This window comes from Ascaphus truei, chromosome 23 (assembly GCF_040206685.1).
Source record: "Ascaphus truei isolate aAscTru1 chromosome 23, aAscTru1.hap1, whole genome shotgun sequence".
NCBI lineage: Eukaryota > Metazoa > Chordata > Amphibia > Anura > Ascaphidae > Ascaphus > Ascaphus truei.
In genome coordinates this window covers 3,454,177-3,471,137 of record NC_134505.1, presented here as the reverse complement: position 1 = coordinate 3,471,137, position 16,961 = coordinate 3,454,177, and the positions used below count along the sequence as shown (strand labels likewise).

The following is a 16,961-nucleotide window of genomic DNA, read 5'->3' as shown; positions in this document are numbered from 1 at the left end:
TTGAGATCACTTACATAGTTGACACTATTAAGTAGACGAATATGTAATGCTGTTGATTTGTGCATTGGCGCTCGCTAAAGATTGTGTTTTTAATAGCAAAAAAAAATAATATTCCTGCATACTGTAATGTAATGGGATTTATTTCCTTTGATGAATTTATTCCCCAATTTTACAGCCAGGCCACATTAATAATCACCTCCTTTAACAAGTATAAATAAAACAATACATGAGTATGACTGATATTTTTTTTTTTTTTACCATCAGTATCTTATAGACTTCAATCTAAATCTGCTAAAAAAAAATAATAAATATAGCACTTTCAATAAAAAAAAAATATTGTTTTTAATATATTCCATTTGGCATTTCTTCTGCTGTTTATTTACAGCTGTAATTACAGTGTTAAAAAAAGAAGCTCGACTGGGAATTTTGTAACTTATTCAATGACTTATACACAGTTATTTATTTAGACTGGCTGCTGCTTCAGGCATGATTGCTTCCTCTTTGAAAGGTTGAGATAAGCCAGATTTTCTGGTTAATGTACACATTTTCTCCTGCTGTTTAGCCTCTTCGATGCCTGAGAAGCCTGCCATTCAGGCAGTGAAGAAATCAACAAGCCTTTTTTATTTCAATGTACCCCCTTTATTTATTTTTTTGTGGCACTCCAGAAAATATCTACAGTACTTCCAATGTTTTTTTTTTTTCTGTGTGTTTGTATAGACTGCGTACAATGGCTGCCCACAGCATTGCTCTTTGGTCAAATACTTGTGTTAATTTTTTTTATATTTGTATTTAAACACTTCATTTATTTTGTTATTTGTACAGGTACCCTTCTACAGAAAAGTAAACACTGACTGGTACATCACACTGGAACGAATGATTATAGTGATGATATCCAATGTATGTACTCAGTCACCGTTGTTCATCTTGTGTCTAACAAGATGCTGAGGGAGCTTGTTTTTTTCTACTTTCAACAAACTTTATTTGTTGATATCCAATGTATGTACACAGTAACCGTTGTTCATCTTGTGTCTAACAAGATGCTGAGGGAGCTTGTTTTTTTTTTTTTTTTACTTTCAACAAACTTTATTCAGCAGCAGAGTGAGCAGAGCTCTTTCCCGCCTTCCAAAAAAAAAAAAGGCGGGCTTTCCCCCTCTGTCAATGCAGAGAGGTTAAAATAACGGCCGTGCAGCTCAGAGGGACGGATGAGGGGTACAGACTTGAGAGAGAGGTCTCATCAAGAGTTGACTGAAAGATGTCACAGTGAAAGCCATTAGAGCTGTCAGAAGAAGCAGAGATGTAACGAGAGTTGCTGTGTCACAGCTGTCACAAAATCGTCATACACTGACAAGAGAATAATATGGGGGGGACAGCCTGTAGTGGTGTCTCAAGAGGTGTCACAGTGAAGCCATACTTGATGTCACAAGAGTTGTGAAAGAAGCAGGCATGTCACAAGAGTTGTGACAGAGCAGTCATACAATCACAGAGAGTCATATTGGGGACAGCTTCATTGGTACCATAGAGATGTCAGAGAGGCAGTCTCGAGAGCTGTCACAGAGAGGGTCTCAAGATGGCACAGAGAGGTGTCTTGAGCTGTCACAGAGGGGCCTCAAGAGTTGTCACAGGGGGGTCTCAAGAACTGTCACATAGAAGGGTCTCGAGCTGTCACAGAGAGGCGGTCAGAAGAACTGTCACAGAGAGGGGTCTCGAGCTGTCACACAGAGGTCTCGGGCTGTCACAGAGAGGAGGTCTGAAGAACTGTCACAGAGAGGGGTCTCGAGCTGTCACATAGAGGAGGTCTGAAGAGCTGTCACAGATGTCACAACATTTGCCACAGTAAAGCCGTTAGAACAAGAGTTGTAAAAGAAGCAGAAATGTCAGAAGGGTTGTGACAGATCAGTCTCAAATGTCACAAGAGTTGTGTAAATGTCACAAATGTCAAAGAGTTGTGACAAAGCGGTACAAAAAAATGAAACAAATATGTCACGAGAGTTGTAACAGAGCAGTCCTATTACAGTGAAGCCATATTGGGAACAGCTTGAGTGGTACCATAGAGCTGTCTCTGCCTTCCAATGTGCATGACCCCCCTACACAAGTGACTGGCCCTTCCAATGAGTAAGACCCCCCTACACAAGTGACTGGCCCTGCCTTCCAATGTGCAAGACCCCCCTACACAAGTGACTGGCCCGGCCTTCCAATGTGCAAGACCCCCCTACACAAGTGACTGTCCCTGCCTTCCAATGTGCAAGACCCCCCTACACAAGTGACTGGCCCTGCCTTCCAATGTGCAAGACCCCCCTACACAAGTGACTGGCCCTTCCAATGAGTAAGACCCCCCTACACAAGTGACTGGCCCTGCCTTCCAATGTGCAAGACCCCCCTACACAAGTGATACAAAAGGGTGATTTGCGCTCATAAGTGGTTAAAAAGTGATTGGTGATATTGTGACCATTTAGGGAATTGAAACAACCTGATTAGGATGAGGTTTGTGCCGCTGTTCTGGTGGGATGGCTCAGCACTCCAAGTTAGTATAAAACAAAAGAAAAAACAGCGCAAAAAAACCTCAGTGTAGTATATTAAAAGATAATTTTATATAACAAAGGTGAGTATTGCACGTACATCAGGATAAAAATAACACAGCATGACATGTTAGGGACATGTTACCACTCGGCGGGACAGCAGCACAGGAACACGGGATATAGGCTTGGATAACCTTCCTCTGGTAGCAGGGACCCAGGATCGAAGAGACCAGCTCGCAGTCGAAGTTTCTTCCTTAGCAATGGGGAGACTGCTGCCGTTGGTTCAGAGGAGGTAATTCTCCTGACCGGTTCCGGGTTAGTCCGCGTGTGCGTATGACGTCATCAAGTGGCGTCTCTCTACCGTCCACGTCGCGCCGCGCCGGATGATTAACCAGACAAGCGAGTGTCCCACAATACAGCTGTTCAATCGGGAAATACCTCAATGGGTAAAAGAAAATCAGGAACGCGCCCTCTACACAAGTGACTGGCCCTGCCTTCCAATGTGCAAGACCCCCCTACACAAGTGACTGGCCCTGCCTTCCAATGTGCAAGACCCCCCTACACAAGTGACTGGCCCTGCCTTCCAATGTGCAAGACCCCCCTACACAAGTGACTGACCCTGCCTTCCAATGAGGAAGACCCCACCCCACACACACGCAAGTGGCACTGCTTCCTGCGAGTGAGACCCCCCTGGGTGACACATGACGGGGCTGATGATGCGGCTCCTCACGTTCCTGCCCTGGGACAGAAGTAAGTATTTGCGAACTGCTACGTGCAGGGGAAGGGTTGTGGTAAAGGGCGGGGGGGGGGGGGAGAACAGAGGGGACATGTGGGGGGATAGAGGGGGAATGGGGGAATAAAGGGGACACAAGGGAAGGAATAGAGGGGGGATAGAGGGGACACAAGTGGGGAGTAGAGAGGAGACGGGGGATTGAGGGGACACGAGGGGAATAGAGAACTCAAGGGGAGAATAGAAGGAACACGAGGGGAGAATAGAGGACACGAGAGGCGAATAGAGGACACGAGGGGAGAATAGAAGGAACACAAGGGGAGAATAGAAGGAACACGAGGGGAGAATAGAGGACACGAGGGGAGAATAGAAGGAACACGAGGGGAGAATAGAGGACACGAGGGGAGAATAGAAGGAACACAAGGGGAGAATAGAGGACACAAGGGGAGAATAGAAGGAACACGAGGGGAGAATAGAGGACACGAGGGGAGAATAGAAGGAACACAAGGGCAGAATAGAGGACATGAGGGGAGAATAGAGGACAAGGGGGGAATAGAGGACACGAGGGGAGAATAGAAGGAACATGGGAGAATAGAGGACACGAGGGGAGAATAGAGGGAACACGAGTGGAGAATAGAGGACACAAGGGGAGAATAGAAGGAACACAAGGGGAGAATAGAGGACATGAGGGGAGAATAGAGGACATGAGGGGAGAATAGAGGGAACACGAGGGGAGAATAGAGGGAACACGAGGGGAGAATAGAAGGAACACGAGGGGAGAATAGAGGGAACACGAGGGGAGAATAGAGGGAACACGAGGGGAGAATAGAAGGAACACGAGGGGAGAATAGAAGGAACACGAGGGGAGAATAGAGGGAACACGAGGGGAGAATAGAGGGAACACGAGGAGAGAATAGAGGACACGAGGGGGGAATAGAGGACACAAGGGGTGAATAGAGGACACAAGGGGAGAATAGAGGACACAAGGGGGGAATAGAGAACACAAGGGGGGAACAGAGGACATGAGGGGGGAATAGAGGGAACACGAAGGGAGATAGAGGGAACACGAGGGGGGAATAGAGGTGACAGTAGGGGGATAGAGAACACGAGGGGGGAATAGAGGACACAAGCGGGGAATAGAGAGAAAACAAGGGGAATAGAGGACACGAGAGGGGAATAGAGGACACGAGGGGGGAATAGAGGACACGAGGGGGGAATAGAGGACACGAGAGGGGAATAGGGGACACGAGGGGGGAATAGAGGACACGAGGGGGGAATAGAGGACACGAGAGGGGAATAGAGGACACGAGGGGGGAATAGAGGACACGAGGGGGGAATAGAGGACACGAGAGGGGAATAGAGGACACGAGGGGGGAATAGAGGACACGAGGGGGGAATAGAGGACACGAGAGGGGAATAGAGGACACGAGGGGGGAATAGAGGACACGAGAGGGGAATAGAGGACACGAGAGGGGAATAGAGGACACGAGGGGGGAATAGAGGACACGAGGGGGGAATAGAGGACACGAGAGGGGAATAGAGGACATGAGGGGGGAATAGAGGACACGAGGGGGGCATAAAGGGAAAACGAGGGGGGAATAGAGGATACGAGGGGGGAATAGAGAGAAAACGAGGGGAATAGAGGATACGAGGGGGGAATAGAGGGAAAACGAGGGGGGAATAGAAGGGAGACGGGGGATAGAGGGGACATGAGGTGAATAGAGGAGGGATAGAGGACATGAGGGGGAAAAGAGGGGAGACGGGGGATAGAGGGGACACGAGTGGGAATATAGTTTACTTAAGGGGGGATTAGGTGGGACACGACTGTGGACATGAGGGGAGTGTTAGAGGGAACACAGGGGGAGTAGAGGGGACACGATAGGGGGGATAGAAGGTACACGATGGCAATAGAGGACACAAGGGGGAATAGAGGACACAAGGGGGGGAATAGAGGGGACACAAGGGGGGAATAGAGGGGACACAAGGGGGAATAGAGTGGACATGAGGTTGGAATAGAGTGGACATGAGGGCTGGTAGAAGAGACACGGGGGGAATAGAGGGGTATAGAGTAAACAAGGGGGGAATAGAGGGGTATAGAGTAAACAAGGGGGGAATAGAGGGGTATAGAGTAAACAAGGGGGGAATAGAGGGGACATGAGGGGGGATAGTTGGGACACATTGAGAATAGAGGAAACAGGGAATATAGGGGACACAAGGGGGGATAGAGGTAACGGGGAGAATAGAGGGGACATGAGGAGAATAAAGGACAGACACAGGGAATAGAGGTGACACAAGGGGGGAATAGATCATCTGTATTAATGAAACAAAAGAGCAGTTTGTGTGAAACAAGTCTTTTTTTTTATTGTGGAAATGTTGAAAATGAATATATTTTAGGAAAGGATAACCTGCAACATTTAGTATAGGTACTGTATATTTATTTGCACATGACTTTACACCTCCAGTCCAGTCAACAATCACAGGGTGCCCATTAACAATCTCTGCCGAGATGGCCCTTTGTCGCCTCAAGCTTAATATGGCTAAATCAGAGCTTCCCATAGTTCGTCCCACAACGGGCCCCGATGTTTCCTTCTCCATTACATGCGATAATACCATGCCAAACAGTGACTTTCATCTCCTCTCTCTCTTTCTCCCCTCATGCAAATGCTGTTGCTAAACTTGCTGTTTCTTCGTCCAGAAGACTACAAAAATATGCTCCCCCCACTGTCCCATCACTACTTAAACACGAATACGTTCACTTGTTCTCTCCTATATTGAATTCTGCAACACAATTTATTCTATTCTAATTCCCACCGCACCACTTTACAATCCATTCAAAATACTGCGCCTCGAATCATCTCCTGCTCTTCTAGACACCTACAGTATCTGCTTCTCACCTCCTGAAATCTCTCTGCTGGCTTCTTTTCAAACCCCATAAACCTGTGAACTACAAAAATCCTCCTCCTACGCCTCTACACTCCTCTGCACCTCCATATATTTTACCTCTGATCTGTCGTTACATCCTTATTCGCCTCTTACGCTCAACCCAAGGATGTCTCAACTCGGAACCTTTTATCTTTACAGCCCTCTCTTAGCATCAAGCCTGGTTTCCTAATCCCTCTCTAATCCTACGGTGTGGAACTCGCTTCTTCTCAATATTCATCAAGACTTCCTGTTTCCAAAGCCCAGCTGGGGTTCCCCCTCTTGAAAACTTATCTACGCCCATTCTACTGACTCTTGACCTCCCTGATCACACTTTAATGATACTCTTTTACCCTTACGGTGTCTGTAAATCTCCCAGTGCCACTTATGTTATAATATCTTTGAGGTATTATAAAACGAGGTGTTGGTGGTATAGAATTAAAATGATACACACACAACTCCATACATACACAGTAGAAAACACAGTATCTACAAACCATCAGTTACGAGTTGACAGTACTACTTGGTCTGCATTATACTTCTGCGCTATAGCCATTTTGTTGTATTTAGTTTCTTTTGTGGGCATCGTACGCCTACAGGAACGCTCAGCTTGGCTTGAGGACTTTACACTAAAGATCCAGTTTCTTTGCATGGTATCTATAACACTCTCAATGATAGAAACTGGGTTTGCACATTCTATTTAAATTCACTATATACTGTATAGTTCCCGCCGCTATTTTTAGTGGACTTTTTGGGTTTGTGACCCCTTCGAGCATCGGTCAGTCTACATAATTAATATGTGTTGCAGTGCATTGTAGGTAACATTGTCACTGTTGAACTCGGTTACTCTCTATGGCTTCCTTCTGGTGGCAGGTAACATTAGAATACTTGATTATTATGTCAAGTTTCTGAAAATTGGGTAAACGAACGTGTTACAATATTAAATGTAAAGTCAAAGTGAAACTTGAGCCACTCAGAAGGACGCATATATGACAAAACCATTACCCGAATCCCATAAGACCTACTATTTCAGGTTTGCTTACTGTACTAAGGCAATTTTGGCCCAAAATCTACGCAAGTACTGTTAATTTAATCTTGCACATATTGCAAAAGAATGCATCTCTCTGTGTCCCTTTCTTCTCCTTAATTCTGTGTCAGACAAATCCACCAGGATTACGTGAGTGACAGAAATAAGAGAAATATGCCAATGTAGTATTATTTTTCACTAACGAATGCCTGCAAGGTTATCCTTCATAATTTTAAGGGCTTATGCCAATTTTTTTATTGCACTACAGTAAGTCACAAAAAGTATTCTGCTTCATTTAACCCTTTGGGCACTTTCACATATTTAACTAAGTTTTATCCATAGGACAATAAGCAATGATATTCATTTAATTATAATAATAATAATTTAGTATAAGTACCTGCTATTATTGGAATTTACCTTGACGGGGGGTTTGGCAGGCTTGAATCATTGAATTTTTTTATATATGATCAAAATATGCAAGTAAATGGCTCCTTTTTTTTTTATTAGACTTGTAGAAATCGCACTAATAAATTGCAAACCAATTTGGGAGGAGTGCTGGAATGGTGCATTTGTTTTCCATGCATGTAAGGTCAATGTTATCACCAGCTGCACACTCCATAAAGTGAGGAGAGCAGGGTCTATGTATGTGTTTCCCGAGATTAAGGTTGCTGTAACTTTCTGGCCTTCTAACAATCGGCACCAGATGTAAGACGTACAGTAGATTCCTACATTCAACCCCAGTGTGCTCCACCAATGGGGCAATGTACCAAAACATGCTTTCTTTGCTCCAAAATTGCCTTATTGGGAAGCCCCCTAAATATCAAAATCACATGGTTGCAAACTTCTAATACCAGAACAAAAAAGAAAGGCAGAACCAGATTTCTCAAGATGTTTTATCTTTCATCCAATAGGAGTTTTTTTCTTTTCTTTGATAACTCTGATTCTGTCTTTGTCTTCGAGTTTTGCGGCAGTAGATACTGCACTGTACATAGGCACGGCCCTCCGAAACACAGCTGTGAACGTTTCTTTCTGGACAGTCGTTTAGAATCCCCTCTCCCACTTGTTGGTTCCACATGGATTTCACACCTCTGTTTTGCCCCAGAAATGTGAGGGGGTTTTCTAACAGTCCTCCCGTGGCGACAGGATTTTTCTACTCTCCACCTCTTCCGTGATTGAGAGAAATGTTACTCCTTTTTGGCACCCTGCAAAGAGAAACCACATGGAACAAGTTGGCTATTTGCATTGGCTTTTTTTTTTTTTTTTTTTTAAAGATTAGAATACAAACTGATTATAATACAAAAAAATGAGTTTGTCTTTCAACTGATTCCTTTACCCTTTCGCTGTCATTGTACATCATGGGGGGCTGGCATACCCGGCGCGGTCTAGGACGTTTGGTCACAGCTGCCTCGCCGCGACCAAATGACCGCCAGCGTTTAGCCGCTCCTCACCTTGCCGCCGGGACTGTCAGCCGCCAGCTGCTTTGCCGCTAAGGTAATTCACTAACCTTAGCCCTTACCCTAAAACCCCCTAATCTTAACCCCCCTAATACTGACGCTACCCCCTATCCTAAAAACCTTGACCCCTTACCATAAAACCCCTTACCCTAAACGCTAAAACCCCCAAAGTAAACCCCAAACACTAACCACTAACATCCCTAAACTTAACCCCCTACCCTAAAACATACACCCTACCCTAAAACATACACCCGACCCTAAAACTAACCCCCTACCGTTAAGCTTACCTTCTTTGAAAGCGTTCAGCGGCAAAGCAGTGGCGGCGGCAGAGGGTCCTCCCTGCAGCTAAACGCCGGTGGGGAATTGGTCGCGGCAGGACAGTTGCGCAAATGCCCCGTTCTGTACAAGGGTTCTTTATTGTGTTAAGGGCAAATCATGCTATTGTACTATTAGGTGAGGTAGCAATGTGAGCAGTGAATGTGATGGGAACACGTGATCGGTACCTAGGGTGACCACACGGTCATGTTTCTGGAAGACTCGGTTGCTACCGACATGCTGGGTACAGGATACAGGGTTATGTTACTGCGATTTTTCAGTGCTAAGCTGCACTATAAAGAGGAAAAATTACCTACGGGATGTGTTGGTCATATACGGTATGTATTATAGATGCAGCCAACGTTTGGCGCCCTGCAGCGGGGCAGACACAATGCGCCATTGATTTGAACCAGCTGCGCACAAGAAGAATACACGGCTATTGCGCCATTTCCCCCCGTGGGGGTGCCCCGGGCAGTGCAATAACATTGGCTACCTGTATGTTTATTTGATGCTTACCTTCTTTACCGTGGGAAGCAGGTCTTGGTACACTGCAGAGGAAGACAAACGTGTTAATAATAAGTGATAGTCTTTCGCATACAAACTTGAACAGTGATGCAATCGCAAGTCAAATGATTACTTCTAGTAATGAGCCCGCCACGAGTTTAGTTTAATGGCTTTCGGGGATACTGTCCTGCAACTAAACAGTACTGGCATACCCCGCTTTAAGGACACTCACTTTAAGTACACTCGCGAGTAAGGACATATTGCCCAATAGGCAAACGGCAGCTCACGCATGCGCCTGTCAGCACGTCCTGAACAGCAATACCGGCTCCCTACCTGTACCGAAGCTGTGCGCAAGCGGGGAGACTATAGAGCCTGTTACAAATGCCTTATTTACATCAGGTATGCATGTATATAACTATTGCAGTACAGTACATGCATCAATAAGTGGGAAACAGGCAGTGCTTCACTTTAAGTACATTTTCGCTTTACATACATGCTCCAGTCCCATTGTGTACGTTAATGCGGGGTATGCCTGTACTTGCTGAATGAAAAAACAAAAACGATGTGGCCCGGGAAATTGTAACTTTAACTGTCTGTTCCCGACAGGGCATCTACAGTATATAAATAAAACACAATTACGTTAATAAATTAGAGATATTGTAATGTAAATCTCTTTAATCAGATGAAAATGTGTTTCTTGTATAGCTAAAATTATATGATAAAGGTGTAAAGTAGAAATAGCTGTGTTAGTCCAGTTGCGATATTGCAGAATGAATTAGTTCTGCCGTATTAGGTGATGGATTTTTGTTTTTAGTTTTACCTTAATGCACACTTCTGCTAATATTAAAAAAATGATATCAATGGTTTTTTGGGGGGGGGGCGGGGGGGTGGTGGAATTATACTTGTTTTGATGACTGGTCTCATGAAAATCAGGTCAAGTATCAATTACTGTACATCATTTATTTTTCCAGAATAGGTTACTTTGTGCCCATCATGGTAACCAAACTCCTGTTTGCCTTTATTACTATTACAGCTTTAATCTTTACAGGTTTAAAGCCTGGTTTGAATTGTAATGTACAGTAGCGCCCTCCATATCTCTGACAGAGACACAGAGCAGGGACCTAGCTGACGTGGGACACCATAATACATACTGAATGTCCTGTTTGTCAAGCAGGCGCCTGTATGTGGCGATCTCCCTCTCCAGGTGCATCGTCACGTCCATGAGGGTGTTGTACTCGTGGTTTTGGCGTTCCCGCTCGGTTCGGACGTGGGCCAGCTGAGATTCCACGTTGTTAATCAGGCACTGCAACTGGGCAAGCTGCGAGTGGTAACTGGCCTTTTTCTCTGCCAATGTGCCTTCCAGTGCCGATTTCTACAATCGGACAAAACATGGTGGGCATAATAAATGGCACAATAGCTAAAAATCTACTGAATTGTATCCTTCTTTCCATCTATCGCTAAGGGTCCCTCTTCAGTTAATTAGAAGTTGATGCTTCCCTAACAACATTACAGTATATTGAAAAGGGGCCTATTTGTCTTCCTAACTAGATTTGGTTATGATAGAAGCCATAACTAGACTAAATCTAGAGACCTGACCCCAACCCCTGCCCAACAGCCAAGCAAGCTCTCGATGCACCTATTCCTAAGCCCGACCACCGCTGTCCACCACAAAGACATTTTAACAATTACTCTACAATCTAATCTATATGTAATCACAACTTTGTTTTGCTAACTAATGTACAGTGACGTGGATATGGACGCTACATAAATGTGGTTATAAATAAATAACACAATGCAATCCCTAACTATTTCTAGTTTATGTTCAGGAATCATAACAATCATGCATATAAACTTTCAACAGCCATATTCTCTACACGCAACGGCCCCTTTTCTTTCATACATGTGGGGCAGTTTTTCCTCAGTATTGCACCACCTGTGCCTTGATTCATGTGACCCATAGTATGTATGCTTTTCACAAAGAGGTGGCACGAATGCTTAGTAGATTTACGTAAATAACTACTGTATAAACCCTTTATGTATTGAGGACTAGAGACATACCATGCTCAGTTGGCTTTGCAGATCAATCTCCAGGGTCTGACTAGTGCACTTTAAATCAATAACCTCACTTTGTATTGTCTGTAGATGTCCACAACCAGACCCCACTTCACGTTTCAGTTCTTCGCTCTGAAGATGAAGAAACACAAGATAATACATGTAGACTTCTTTCCACAAGCTTACTTTTAGGAATCTTTACTGGGTTTGGGTTCTACTTCGTCAGCTAGAGTTCCCCTGTCTCTCTTTTTCCAAGCGGCAACTAGTGGTAGTTCCCATTAAATAAGACAATAAGCGTACCTTTGCAATGAACCAGGTTTCAGCCTCTATTTTGTTCTTCTCCATCAGGTCTTCATATTGATCTCGAATCTCAGCCAAGAGTATATTCAGGTCCACGGCAGGGGCAGCATCCACTTCCACATTGACTCTGGCGCCCAACTGACTGCGCAGATTGTTCACCGCCTGCCAAGTTAAGAGGTAAGGAGACAAGGTAAAATAATGTGTGGATGGAGGGTTGAAGTCTCATGTTGTGCCAACAATCCCCAGATATCAATTTAAGGCTTTTCCAAGCATAGCATCCTCCATCTTTGCAACCCCTAGGAACCCCTAATCTTTGCAATTACTAGGAAGCAGGAGATGCGGCTTAGTTAGGTTCAAGGAGAATCAAGTTTAAAAGAATGACCTGATGTGTCGAACATGTTCTCTTATCACTCGGTTTATCTGACATTTTAAGACCACGATGACCTAACCTATGGGTGATTTTTGCTTATTTTTACCATTTGCTGAAGGTGACTCAAAGGGGTGTGAATATTATGCTTGTGTGTTTCAACCAATTAAATCTTGAGACGCAGTGTGGTGTAGTAGTTTTCACATGCACCCCCCCACCACACCTCCTGCCCTATACATTACGTCCTCATTGGACTTCTTCATGCAGAGCATCTCTTCCTGGAGGTTTTGATGCTGCATATCCAAGTCTCGACTTTCTACGTCGAGTTCATCCAGGTCTCTGCGCAGATTGTTCACATCAGCATCAACATTGTTCCTCAGCCTTACCTCCAGCTCATACCTTGGTATAAAAGGAGGGACAACAAGCAGAGTCTAAGAAACACAAGATTATATGAACGGATAGAGATGTATGTGCACATGTACATTGTCAGAGACCTCTATTAAATGATTAACTTTTGGGGAAGAGCACCAACGCATTCAGCATAATATACCTTCTTAAACGCTTTGCTCTGTAGAGAGAACGTTTTGACACATACAGATGGGATAATAAAATCCGATTACAATTATTAAGTATGGGTAAGAATGATAGCTTCTGTTGTATTTGCATTTTCCTTTTTCCTTCCTTCCTGTCCTTAAAAGACTTACTTGTTTCTGAAGTCATCCGCAGTCAGGCAGGCATTCTCAATCTGACGAGCACTCCGGGCATTCTCCACCGTTGACATTAAAATCTGAAAAAAATTATCTTCTTTATGACTCTGAGAAGTATCGACTGTTACGTATGCTAGCGTATCTCATAGAACATAAAACTGACGAAATGTGCCAAATGTACGTAGGAAATGTGCTATAGGTTGTGATACCTTTTAATAGACAGTATATGAGACAATATGAGACTTGTTCATGGATGAAAGAATAGTGTACAGAGGTTTTGAACATTCACACTTTCTACGCAACACAAAATCAACAAATGTTGCGTAGAAAGCATGCCTTCATTGAGTATTTTCATGTTTGAAAAATTAACAAAGGTTTCATTTCATTCAAATACATATCTATGTAAAGGTCCATTCCAGAGGGCATGTTTTTTACCCCCAACATGAATTGGTTAATAACAATAAATACATAGAATGTTACTGCTTCCCAACATCTGTTGTTATCTAATTTACAGAAAGAAAAAAAACAATACAAAAAGTACATTGGTTGCATTTAAACAGGTATTGTGCTAGTTTTTGTTGTTTCAACTGTATTTTTATTGTACCTTATTCTGGAGCTCCTCAATGGTCCCAAAGTAGTGGTTGAAATCAGGCAATGTACTGGGCTTATTTCTTTCGTACCACTCTCGGATGTTCCTCTCCAGGTGGGTGTTTGCCTGCTCCACTGAGTGTACTTTCTCCAGATAGGATGCCAGTCGGTCATTCAGAAGCTGCATGGTTTCCTTCTCATTAGCGCTGAGCATACCATCATTCTTCCGGCCACTGGGGCCCCCAAAGCTTTTACGGTGACTCTCTTGACCATAGCTACCATGTACACTTCCAAAGCGACATCTCTGACTGAAAGAAGACTGTTTGGAGATGGGGATTCCTTTATTTCCTGAGCCTCCATGGGCATTGATAGCTCTGGCGGGTCCTCCATTGTTGACTATATTGGCGCCATCATGATGGACTGAAGAGATGTGTCTGGAAATCTTGGGGGAATGACCACCAACGTGACAGTTTCCCTGGAAGATTCCAGCGGAAGAATGAGTCTGCTTTATGCTATGGCTCATGTTGACAGCAAAGCATAAATCATACACTGCAACTTGGTCAGAAAGGAGAGTGTTTCACTCAATTTAAGACCTCTTTTTAAAAGCATGGCAATGGGCGTTGAAAAGGTAGCATTTGTATACTTTATGGGCACCATACACACATTTAATATTTTATCAACCAGTAGGAGGATTTGTGGGAAAAACATCATAAGAAAGTGGGAGTGGGTGAAGGGCCAATAAACTGTTACAGGTTCATTACAATGCTGCATATACGATGCAAGAATTTGACACACCCACACAATATAACAGACTCAAGGTGGAAGTCAGCATCAAACGAAGATAAAGACATTGCCAATATGGAAACACACCTTCCAATAAAGCTCTTAACTGTTTGATGACCTGGATGTCTACACGTGATAGCCGATGAATGTTTACGGACCAAAAATCTCTGGTGCAATGAGATCCACTTGGGGAGAGTTGGGTGTGTGATTTATTTTTTGGTTTTTATGATATGAACCGAATATGGCACTGAATGTCGGATGGGTTTTGACTTGTGGGCAGTATGGATAAATAAACTATGTGTACTGTACTGTAGTAGACTGAAATACTCTAGCAGTTATTTTGCTAATCAAAATAAGTAGATCACACACTCTGCCTTTTTTATATTAACTATATATTAAGGAGTGGGGGTCAAATGAAAAACAAAACAAGCCAGAAAAGTAGCTGGTGCATGACTTTATGTTGTAATTGACCAGAAAGAGAGAATATGTCTTAGCAGAAATCATACTGACTGATGTTTTGTAGTGGTTTATGTAGCAGGTTTATAGCACTTTTTATTGTTGTTTCCTGTAATACAATTAAAGCATAACGCGTATAGAATAAATGCATAAAGCACAACAATGATGCAAAGTTTATGATATTGGGCTTGGGTTACACCTCAGTCTTTTGTGAATTACTTTATAATTAATAATATTTGTATTTATACGGTCAATATATTTTGCAGCGCAGTACAATGTGGGACAAGCAGAAGAACAAAACATAAAATGTATACAACGTACAATATAATGAAACAATAGGTATTGAGGTCCCTGCTCTGAGACTGATGATACATGGATAGGTGGGGGTCACTCAGGACAGTATTAGCTGTAGGCTTTTCAGGATGTGCTGTGTAGGCCTCTACTTTTTTAAGGGATGTTTGAAAGTATGAATATTGGGAGAGAATCTAAGTTCCACAGTTGGGTTATAGCCCTAGAGAAGTCTTGGAGGTGGGAATGAAAGCAGTGCAGAGAGCCAGAGCTCAAGTGGTGTAAAGAGAAAATAGAAGAGGTCCTATAAAAGAGCGTTGGGGAACACCAACATTGAATAGCAGTGGAGAAGAGGACGAGCTAGTAAAGGAAACACTGAATGGAGTAGTCAAATAAAGAGGAAGAGAACCAAGAGAGGACAGTGACAGCAAGGAAAATGGAATGGAAAGTACAGCTCAGCCCCGTTATAACGCGATCCGTTACAACGCGAATCCGCTTATAACGCGATGCAAGCGTGGCTCCCAATTTTCGTTTTTATGAACAGTTTACAACATGATTTTTGGTATCTCATACTTTATTGTACAATGCATACAATTGTACATTATTTCTAACGCGATCCGCTTATAGCGCGATGTGATTCTTTGGACCCCAAGCACAGCGTTATAAGGGGGGTTGAGCTGTACATGTATGGAATAGGACATGGCAATTAACATTAACATAGGCGGCGTAGAGGTCTAGTAAGCTTAATAAGGAAAACTCTCGTGATTTTGTAATGAGAAGATCATTGTCAACTTTTTATTTCTGTGGAGTGGTTAGGGCAGAATCCAGATTGAAGAATATCAACGAGGGAGTTAAAGGAAAGAAAGTGGAAGGAAAAATGCAGTTATAAATAATATTTTCAAGTAGTTTGGAAGCAAATGGGAAAAGGGAGATTGGGTGGTGGTTGTCAGGACCCATGTACATGTAATGCTACTTTCTAAGCAGCTCTTTAGCACTCCGCTGGGCTGACTACAACACATGACCTCCATGGCATATAAGAAGACACCCCTTTCGAGACTGCATGCTTTACCACAGCTTTGCTAGGTGGAGTGAGGTCGTGTTGCTCCTTTGCTGAATTACCTGCTATTTAATATCCTTTGACTTCCTGGTTCTTGATCACAGTTTGCCTCTGATTTCACTCTGCCTGTTGTTGCCCGGACGCTGGTCCGTCTGACAATTCTCCTCTTTCCTGCCTGCCCTAACCCCAATTCTCCCGCTTGTTGTCCGCTTTGAGCGTGGCATGTCTGACTACCTCTTTTGCCGAGTCCTTCTAAAAGCTCTCCGTTGCTTGTTCCACCACTGATCCGGTCTCCTGGTGCCAGCATTCCGTGATTACAACAGGTGATTCTATTCTACCGACTCTCCCCTTGGATATCCCCACTGAGCCTGATAGTAGTTAGAAGGGGAACGTGGGTTGAGAGAGGACTTCTTCAGTATTGGTCTGATGGAGGCATGCTTAAAGGAAATGAGCCAGTGCTGAGAGAGAGGTTTAAAAGATGGCTCAAAGTAAGGTTGATTTTAATTGAGAGGGAGATTTTTTTTATTTATTTTTTTAAGGAATAGGGTCGAGAGTACAGGTTGTAAGTGGGGAGCAGGAGAGAATGTGGGAGACTTCCTCTTCAGTAACCGAGTTGAAGTCAAATGTAGCTTTGGAAGCAGAGAGAAGACATGCGGGCATAATTGGTATATGGTATATATTCCGTAAACGACATTGCTTCATCTTTTATAAGGTAAGGAGCGATGCGTTGTGGAGGCCAGCGGCAGGATGTTCAATACGTCTCTAGTGATTCCGTGCCATTGATCTCGATTGAGGGCGTCTTTTTGGGCTTCGGCAACTGTCAAGTGGAGCGGTTTGAGAACTTGCGCCACCTGGTTCGACCACGTTTTCTTTGGAGCATTTCGGTCCCCTTTCCAGC

At 43.8% G+C, this 16,961-nt stretch overlaps 1 protein-coding gene and 1 long non-coding RNA gene across 2 annotated transcripts in view; one reads left to right on the top strand and one right to left on the bottom strand.

Moving 5' to 3' along the window:
- The first annotated feature begins 1,131 nt into the window (after positions 1–1,131).
- LOC142473112 (uncharacterized) overlaps positions 1,132–16,961 on the top strand; it is a 64,059-nt gene continuing 48,229 nt past the window's right edge. Inside the window, exons 1-2 of the long non-coding RNA XR_012789986.1 lie at positions 1,132–3,266; positions 11,866–11,994. This is a non-coding gene — a long non-coding RNA (uncharacterized LOC142473112). The remainder of the gene's footprint in view (positions 3,267–11,865; positions 11,995–16,961) is intronic.
- Positions 7,604–14,035, bottom strand: LOC142473102 (keratin, type I cytoskeletal 19-like). The gene is made up of 8 exons (XM_075580259.1): positions 13,496–14,035; positions 12,889–12,971; positions 12,427–12,583; positions 11,818–11,979; positions 11,524–11,649; positions 10,617–10,837; positions 9,478–9,509; positions 7,604–8,394 (listed from the first exon to the last, which is right to left on the bottom strand). The coding sequence occupies exons 1-8, from the start codon at positions 14,000–14,002 to the stop codon at positions 8,312–8,314; spliced, it is 1,371 nt and encodes a 456-aa protein (XP_075436374.1). The 5' UTR covers positions 14,003–14,035; the 3' UTR covers positions 7,604–8,311.

Coding starts and splice junctions, on each gene's coding strand:
- LOC142473102 (XM_075580259.1), bottom strand. CDS start 14,002: ATGAGCCATAGCATAAAGCAGACTCATTCTTCCGCTGGAATCTTCCAG. Junction 11,650..11,817: donor AAACCTGGTTCATTGCAAAG/GTACGCTTATTG, acceptor CTTCATCTTCAG/AGCGAAGAACTGAAACGTGA. Junction 8,395..9,477: donor TGCTTCCCACGGTAAAGAAG/GTAAGCATCAAA, acceptor TTCTCTTTGCAG/GGTGCCAAAAAGGAGTAACA.